The 9707-nt window shown below is 41.5% G+C and overlaps 1 protein-coding gene across 1 annotated transcript; it reads left to right on the forward strand.

Annotated features, from left to right (window-relative positions):
• The first annotated feature begins 1880 nt into the window (after window positions 1-1880).
• LOC119723159 lies at window positions 1881-3726 on the forward strand. The gene is made up of 2 exons (XM_038193717.1): window positions 1881-2535; window positions 3526-3726. Exons 1-2 carry the CDS (start codon window positions 2077-2079, stop codon window positions 3715-3717), a joined length of 651 nt encoding a protein of 216 aa, XP_038049645.1. The 5' UTR covers window positions 1881-2076; the 3' UTR covers window positions 3718-3726.
• Window positions 3727-9707: the final 5981 nt, after the last annotated feature.

Consider the following 9707-nt stretch of genomic DNA (forward strand, 5'->3'; position numbering starts at 1 on the left):
TCATCACAAACAAGCACGCATTGAATTAATAGCCCTGGCAAATATAACACCCCTCCTCCAACCCCTCATACTTCAACGATCATTGAGAATAAATAGACTGATTTTGGTGACCACAGTGAGAAGCCATATTGCACGTGTTAGGCGCAAGTGTTAGTGCTCTTAAACATGTTAAATTGTCTTTCTCCTGACGACTGATCTTCCTCCTGACGAATGTATGTTTAGATTAAACTGAAAAGCTACTTTTGGCTATTTTGGACTACATGTGTTCAAAAAAAAATGCATGGTTTGTTGTTGTTGTTGTTGTTGTTTTTTTGGTTTTTTTGTTGGGGGGGGGGGGGGTTGGGGGAGGGGGTGCTTTTGCTCCCATTGCAAAAAAAAATTTAAAAATACGCCTGACTTTTTACAGGGTCGCAAATAATCCAAAATGTGTTCAGTAAATATTCCCTATAACGAAATGTGGTTGGATTTTTTTTTTTTTTTTGCTGGAAATAGTTTAAAAACAAAATGTATTTTTTTGAGTGAAACTGTAAAATGGTACAAAGTTCAAACTTTAAGATGTGCATGCATCTGGCAACAAAGTCGAGGGAAAAGTAGCAGAATAGCGGAGATAAAATAGCGGAGATAAAATTGCGAAAGGCCCCAGACCCACACACGCTTGCCCCCTTCTGAAAAAGCACACAAAAAAGGAGAGAGAGAGAAAGAAAGAGAACAAAAAAGGGTGGAAAAAGAAAAAAAGAGGCGCAAAGTCATATTGCTGTTGATTTAATAGGTTGGGAGGGGGAGCAAATGTGTTTTGCCCACCTCCAGAAAAGAAATTCAGGCGACGCCCATGCCTATATTTTGATGAACCTCCAACTCATTCAGTTGAACATTGGTACTACATGTATATATATGTATTACCTCAAACCAAACTTGCTTGTTATAACAAAAGCAGCCAAGCGTCCGGAATTCGGCCACACACCTATGTTCCGACATACCTCATGATGTTTCGACACCCCTATGTTCCGACACCCCTATGTTCCGACACACAATCTTGTGTGCGGGTTGTCGGAACATAGGGTTGTCGGAACATTGTAGCGGTGTCGGAACATAGCGCTGTCGGATTCACACAAATCGTGCTTTAGTATAGGTGATGTGCTTCGTTTTTCTCTGAATTAGAAAGTATCTCAGGCAACTATCAATGAAGAGAGGGGCACTGTTTTCAGTATTTGGAAACCTATGCAGATGAAGATGATTGAAACTTGCCTTTGTGGGGACACTGGCGATTTTTGCTACATGGTTGTGGTTAGAGTCACTGATGTTTTTTAACCATGTGTTCAAGAGTCATTAAACCCTCGGGCACTTTACACAACATAAAATAATAAAATATGATTATATCAGTTGAGAGAAATGCTGTAATTGCCGTGTTCCTCGATACTGTTGTGAAGTCCATGATAAGTAGCAAAGCTATTTCAAACAGTTATAAAACAAGTCAACTTACACATTCAATTATGATATCATGAGTATTTCCGATGTTTGTAATTTTCAATACACTTTTTTCCAACCTCAAAAATATCCGTTCGCAAAAAATATACACTGGTGCTCTGATTTACAACCGTGTGTATAAGGTCTGAACTTGTTTCACTGTTCACAGCACACAGAACCATTCACGCCCAATAACACTGTACAAATGCCTACAAAGGATTCCTGGTTGACTAATTCACTATTGCCTCAGGCAAGTCTAGTGTCTGGACGTCTTTTACGTGATCTGTAGGAAAGCTAGGCTCAGTTATTGCACTTTAGCGAGGTGAGTTCCGCAGTGGGGGTGTCAGCGATTTCACTAGAGTATCATAATTATTAACAAGGTTAACAGCTCAAGCACTCGCATTTTTGTTCGGTTCGGTAATTCTGCTGAAAAGAAGTCTAATTTTTTTTACACAATGTTACGTGTACGTCACAGTTTAGACGTGGGTGGTAGTAAATATGGGTGTGATCAGTATAGCTTACAGTCGGAGTTAATATGTGAATGGTAGTAGAGTGTGGGTGTGCTCAGTATAGCTTAACGTTGGAGTGAAGCACTTTGTGAATTCAAGGAAAATGGCGATCTTTCGTCTGCTGTCTGTTTTGTCTCTATATGTGGTATCGCTTGCTATGAGCGCCTCGTCAACTTGCTGCCCTTCGTGTAGTTTGCGCTCAGTCGACCCTCTCAATCCCGACCAAATCGCGCAGATAGAAAGCAACCGGGCGTTTATCAGAGAGATCGAAGACAATCCGATGCTGCTCCACAACCAGTCCTACCAACGCTCGGTAGTCAATCTGACCCAGAACCAGCAGATTCAGATCCTGAGGAACATCCCACAGTTGTTCCTGAGCGCGAGGGAATTTGAGGAATCCCTGCTGACGCGAGGAACGATCACGGTACCAGGGGAGGGCACCGTGCCGGCGCGTCGGAGGAGAGCGACGGCTGGAAAGCGAGTCTGTCAGCCGGTTATGCGGTACCAGCCCTTGATACTCGCTCTCAGAGCAGACAGGCGAGACTTGGTCGAGTACATACAGGTAAGACATCGCATAAGGGTGCAGTTTAGACTTGATTTCAAGCCGGTAAACCGTCGAGTATCTATATATCAACGTGGCGCTGCGTTATGTTGTTTATGAATTTTATCATCTGCCGGGGGTCGACTGTCATGTCGATTATCGCGCACTGTGGGGTCGAGGAAAAAAAGACCACCGAACGATAGCGCTTATGCTGTTGGTAACAGCTCTTCGTTACAGTAACTTGGCGAGCAGACTCCACAAAATTAATGGTGATTGGTGCCTAACGAAAAAAAACTGGCCAATGAGAACTTGGTGACAATGCCTTTCCTCTCTGGAGTTACAGTGACGTTAAGTGGAGTGTCATGACCTATAGCGGATAAGAGCACCGGACTCATGCTCTGGTGTTTCAGAGGCAACGGTGGCGTCCTGGGTCTGGACACTTGTGCCCTTAAGCAAGGCACTTAAGCATTATTGCTTCGTCCTTCGCATGGGACGCAAAGTCGTAGGTCCCGTGTGTTTTATGCAATGCACGTAAAATAACCCTGCAGTAACACTTCGCCGAGAGAAGGGGTTTGCCCCGGTGTTTCTGGCCTCCTGTACTCCCCTGCGGAGTCCTTAGGAGAAGAAGTAACCAGGAAGAACTTGTGACCTAGCCTATATATACACGTTTACTAACGAGGAAAGTATTATGGGACTAAACGTCAATGAATGCACATTTGGTAGACCAGATGTATTAAAAGACTTCCGGTAATCTGACCATTCGGAACGCCAGTTCATACTCGGCGCGAAAGCAAACATGAACGTGAATTTGTGACGTCGGGACAAATTTTCGCGCTGCGAATTCGCAAAATTGGAACACATTTTCAACTCCGGTGAATTTCGTTGTGACATTCACTTCGCATTCGCTTTTACCTGATGTATGCACCGGACTACTTCAGTTAATTAAAAAAAATTTAAATGGCGTTTTGGACCAGCTTTATTAGTTTGATCATTCTGGTCTTGTTTCCACAGATGCCGGGCCAGGATAAGAATCAGTGGATTCTGGAGGAGTCATGTGACGACTCGGCAAGCTCACCACCTGCTCCATTAGCCTGCGCCGTGGTAGAAAGAGATGTAACTGGTGTCTTTGTCACTCTCTCCGATCCTTACATATTCGACCACGCCTACGTAGTCGTACAGAGCTGCGTCACTGTTTTTCAGTAAAAAAAAAAATAACCAAAAATCAAACGTGCAAATATAAAGGATTAACTACCACATCCTAACACCGAATTTGTGATTTGTATTTTTGTAATTATTTTCTTATTGCATACTGCAGCAACTTTATGAATACACATTGATTTTTAGGCTATAATGTTATGTAACAAGTAATGGAATCGAAGTTTTTAAATTCCTTGCATAAGTCACTTGTCCTCAGTGTTTTGGTTCTATTGCTCTCATTTTTACATGTTACGCCAAATAATTAATAAATACTAATCGAATACTTCAGCATTCACCTTTTATGGGTTGTATTTTTTAAAAGATGCTTATTGGTTTAATGGTTCAGATTAGATTGATTAGATTGAAGGGTTTTTTTTATTGTTCGTACCATTCTCGCAGTCCGAAGACTGAATTGCGATGGTTTACAATTTACAATTTAACAGAAATCATTAAAAAAAAAAATTATACACATGTTCGACATTGAAATATTCTAAAAAGACCATTATTTTTTTATGCATAATGTTAAAACATAGAAATATTCTAAAAAGACTCTTTGTACATACATGTGCATTAAAAAATGTTAAAATTCTACCCAGACTAGATAAAAAGAACCGTGTTTTGTATATCTACACGCCTTTCAATCACATAGTAATAAAAAAGAATGCATTTTATGTTTTACATTAGGTGTTGATTAATGAGTCTGACAAGATAAGGCAGGGTACTGCTCCGCAGTCTCTCCGTTCTACACCTAACGTCTCTCAGTCGTTCACTGTGCCGAAGCTGACGCATTGAGCTCTGTGATTTGGGGAACCAATGTCTGAAATTCTTATACAAGGATTTCGCGAACTTGATACAAAGTTGTTCCCTTTGCTCACTCAAGGATATCAGGCCAGTCACTCAGAGAGCGTTATCATACGTCTCATAGTGATCGGAGAGGATAATGCGAAGAGCTCTCTTCTGGATCATCTCTACGTCGTTGCTTTGTTGTGCGGTTATTGAGGAGTGCCAGACTGGTACGCAGTACTCCAGCAAGGGACGGATGTAACACGTGTATATGGTCAATAGGTCTTCCACTGGCAAGCGGAAGCGTTTCAGTGCGCGAATTAAATAGAATTTGCATGAGGCTCTCTTGGTTATATCCTGATTATGGCTATCCCATCGGAGATCGCTTTGGATCATAACGCCAAGTAGCTTTAAACAGTTCACTTCCTCCAGTATAGTATTATTCAGCTCTAGTTGGAGGGGTGGTGGAGCAACTCGTTTCATTTTTGGGACCATTTGTTTCATTTGTGGATTTTTCAGATTTTATTCGTTACATAATTTCAAGATTTAATGTTTTTTAATATTTTCTTATCATGCAGGTTAAGATATAAATTATTGGTTACCACAGAAAAAATACTCGACAGAAATATAGAATAAATATCGACACGTCATCCGATTGGGTTTTTTTTATATTCTTATTGACCATTATAAGAAATAATCAAATAAGCAAACCGACGCTCCAGCGAAGGGAACAAGTATGCCCAACATGCCATGCACCAACTACAAGGGCCAAGATTGGGAAATATAATCAACTCGGAAGTTATCTGCTCAGCAAAAACAGGTTTTTATTAAACCCAAGCGCCATGCCTCTTCTTTTAATTTGTTTTTTTTTCAGTGGCTAAAATATTAGGGTATGTATAATCATACACTTTAAATTATTCAGCTGAAGAGACTGATATCACATGTAATATATAATGAACATTCATTTCTCTCATTTCTAACCGCAAGTTCCAGATATGAAGGGTTTACCTCGGTTTTCAATGTTATATGGCTGACTAGTGAATAAAGACTACTGGTTCTTGTCTTCGATCGTGCTTAGTATAGGTGATGTGCTTCGATTTTCTCTGAGTGAGAAAGTATCTCAGGCAACTATCAATGAAGAGAGGGGCACTGTTTTCAGTATTTGGAAACCTATGCAGATGAAGATGATTGAAACTTGCCTTTGTGGGGACACTGGCGATTTTTGCTACATGGTTGTGGTTAGAGTCACTGATGTTTTTTAGCCATGTGTTCAAGAGTCCCTCGGGCACTTTACACAACATAATATATGATTATATCAGTTGAGAGAAATGCTGTAATTGCCGTGTTCCTCGATACTATTGTGAAGTCCATGATAAGTAGCAAAGCTATTTCAAACAGTTATAAAACAAGTCAACTTTCAATATGATATCATGAGTATTTTCGATGTTTGTAATTTTCAATACATTTTCCAACCTCAAAAATATCCGTTCGCAAAGAAAATATACACTGGTGCTCTGATTTACAACCGTGTGTATAAGGTCTGAACTTGTTTCACTGTTCACAGCACACAGAACCATTCACGCCCAATAACACTGTACAAATGTCTACAAAGGATTCCTGGTTGACTAATCCACTATTGCCTCAGGCAAGTCTAGTGTCTGGACGTCTTTTACGCGATCTGTAGGAAAGCTAGGCTCAGTTATTGCACTTTTGCGAGGTGAGTTCCGCAGTAGGCTAAAGTAAAAAGGTCATTGTTCGGCGATTTCACTAGAATATCATAATTGTTACCAAGGTTAATCGCCGCAGGCACTCGTTAATTCTGCTGAAAAGAAGTCTAATTTATTTTACACAATGTTACGTGTACGTCACAGTTTAGACGTGGGTGTTAGTAGATATGGGTGTGATCAGTATAGCTTAACGTTGGAGTGAAGCACTGTGAATTCAAGGAAAATGGCGATCTTTCGTCTGCTGTCTGTTTTGTCTCTATATGTTGTATCGCTTGCTATGAGCGCCTCGTCAACTTGCTGCCCTACGTGTAGTTTGCGCTCAGTCGACCCTCTCAATCCCGATCAAATCGCGCAGATAGAAAGCAACCGGGCGTTTATCCGAGAGATCGAATGCAATCCGATGCTGCTCCACAAGCAGTCCTACCAACGCTCGGTATTCAATCTGACCCAGAACCAGCAGATTCAGATCCTGAGGAACATCCCACAGTTGTTCATGGGCGCAAGGGAATTTGAGGAATCCCTGCTGACGCGAGGAACGATTACGGTACCAGGGGAGGGCACCGTGCCAGCGCGTCGGAGGAGAGCGACGGCTGAAAGGCGAGTCTGTCAGCCGGTTATGTCGTACCAGCCCTTGAAAATCGCTCTCACAGCCGATGGAGAAGTGGTCGCGATGATACAGGTGAACAACGCATCAGGCTACAGTTTAAACTATAATTATTTCAAGCCGGTAAACCGTCGAGTTTATCAACGTGGCGCTGTGTTATCATGTTGCCAGTTATTTGCTGGGCAGTGTCGACTCCCAAGTCGACTATCGCGCACTGTGGGGTCGAGGCGGAAGAAAAAAAACACCGAACGATAGCGCTATGCTGTTGGTAACGGTAACGTGGCGAGCAAACTCCACAGTGGTGCCGCCGTCGAAAACAACTCGCCAGTGAGAAATTGGTGACAATATTCATCCTCTTCTCTAGGCTATTTGCCCTCTCTTGAAAACAGGTTTAGAGGCATTTTGGGGTTAGGTTTATCTGTGGCAAAATGAAGAGAAACACTGAAGGGAATCATAGAAAAAAATTTGGTTGAAAGAGTTTTCACAGTTAAAGTAAAGTTATTTTTTGTACCGAGTTTTTTTAACTACACGAAAACAAAGGAATGTCCACATAGCGTATGTAAAACAAACATGTGTGTCTATGTGGGTTTGTTTAGAGTATACACACAAAATGGTGTTAAAACCATGCAGCTATGTTTTTCCATGCAGAGCCGTATACGTATCTCGTGTCCGCACCTATTACACACGTTCAGTGGGCACATATGGCACAACTTTGGCCTATAATTGCGCTTCATTACGTATCTCTATAAATGCCTAATCATGTTGCTTTACAAAGCCATGGTCGAAAACTACACGAGATACATTTGACTGCATACCCTGTTGGGTGAGAATAAGGATGTACTTTTCAGGTAAACACATACGGGAAATATCTCTCATTTTGTCATGGTTTTATACATGTAGTTTTATTGTTTTGAATGTACATGTACCACTAATGTACATCACTCGCGACATTGGTAACACGGATGACACTTGGATAACACTTGTATCGAGGCTGGTCCCTGAGGTTTATCATAGTCCTCTAGTGTACCGACGGACCGAACGGCCGACCCACCCGACCCAACAACCCACCGACCCACCGACCCACTCGACCAACTGACCCACCAACCCACCGACCCACCCGACCCGCCGACCCACCGACCCGCCGACTTACCGACCCACCACCCGCCCGACCCACCCGACCAAACGACCCACCGACCCACCGAACCACTGATCACCCGCCGACTTACCGACCCGGCCGACCCACCCATCCGACCAGCCGACCCACCCGACCAGACGACCCACCGACCTGCCGACCCACCCGACCCGCCGACTCACCGACCCGCCAACCCGCCGACCCACCGACATGCCCAACACGCACACCCACCGACTGTAACTTGTGACTTATGGCATATAGATGTTTACTGATGAAGAAAGTATATATTATGAGAATAAACGTCAATGAATGCACATTCGGTAGACCAGATGCATTAAAAGACTTCCGGTAATCTGACCATTCCGAACGCCAGTTCATACTCGGCGCGAAGCAAACATGAACGTGAATTTGTGACGTCGGGGCAAATTTTCGCGCTGCGAATTCGCAAAATTGGAACACATTTTCGACTCCGGCGAATTTCACATTCGCTTTCACCTCAAGTATGAACCGGACTACTTCAGTTAATCAAATTAAAAAAAACTGGCAGGTTGGACCAGCTTTTCTAGTTTGATCATTCTGGTCTTGTTTCCACAGATGTCGGGCCAGGATTTGAATCAGTGGATTCTGGAGGAGTCATGTGACGACTCGGCAAGCTCACCACCTGCTCCATTAGCCTGCGCCGTGGTAGACAGAGTTGTACCTGGTGTCTTTGCCACTCTCTCCGATCCTTTCAAATTTGACCACGCCTATGTAGTCGTACAGAGCTGCGTCACTGTTTTTCAGTAAAAAAAAAAAAATAACCAAAAATCAAACATACAAATATATAAATAAAGGATTAACTACCACATCCTAACACCGAATTTGTGATTTGTATTTTTGTAATTATTTTCTGATTGGAGACTGCAGCAACTTTAAGAATACATATTGATTTTTAGGCTATAATGTTATGTAACAAGTAATGGAATCGAAGTTTTTAAATTCCTTGCATAAGTCACTTGTCCTCAGCGTTTTGGTTCTATTGCTCTTTTTTTGACGTGTTATGCCAAATAATTAATAAATAATAAATCAAATACTTCAGCACTCAACTTTTTGGGGTTGTAATTTTTTTTTTTTTAAGATGCTTATTTGTTTTAGTGATTCATTCTTGGGACCATTTGTTTCATTTTTTCGCTCTTGATATTTGTGGATCTTCAGATTTTATTCGTTACATAATTTCAAGATTCATTTTTTTTTTATATTTTCTTATCATGAAGGTTAAGATTTAAATTATTGGTTACCACAGAAAAAATACCCAACAGAAATATGGAATAAATATGGACACGTCATCCGATTTTTTTGTGTATTCTTATTGACCATTAGGCCGAGTAAAAAAAAAATAGTTTCTCGTCCGGGGTTTTTGAAAAAAGGGAGGAAGCGGGGCTTTTTATTTTATATTTTTTTTTAGATGACCGCCTTTTCAAAATTTCCTGCAACCGTTGGTGTTTCACTGTTCAAAGACACTTTTAAAGATGAAAGACAAGTTGGACAAGAGAACTGAACATATTTACAGTGTCATTTAGAGTTGTATTGGTATTGGTATTTATTTTCCGATGAATTTGTAAACTTTTTCCATGTTTTTCTACTACATTTTTCAAAAATAAAAAATAATAAAAAAATCCAGGCGGCCTCCAAAAAGGAAGCGGGCGGGGACGAGAAACTTGGGTTTTTTTTTAATTCACCTTATAAGAAATAATCAAATAAGTAAACTGAC

The sequence above is a fragment of the Patiria miniata genome, unplaced genomic scaffold (assembly GCF_015706575.1).
Source record: "Patiria miniata isolate m_02_andy unplaced genomic scaffold, ASM1570657v1 HiC_scaffold_16, whole genome shotgun sequence".
Lineage (NCBI taxonomy): Eukaryota > Metazoa > Echinodermata > Asteroidea > Valvatida > Asterinidae > Patiria > Patiria miniata.

Coding starts and splice junctions, on each gene's coding strand:
- LOC119723159 (XM_038193717.1), top strand. CDS start 2,077: ATGGCGATCTTTCGTCTGCTGTCTGTTTTGTCTCTATATGTGGTATCG. Junction 2,536..3,525: donor ACTTGGTCGAGTACATACAG/GTAAGACATCGC, acceptor TTGTTTCCACAG/ATGCCGGGCCAGGATAAGAA.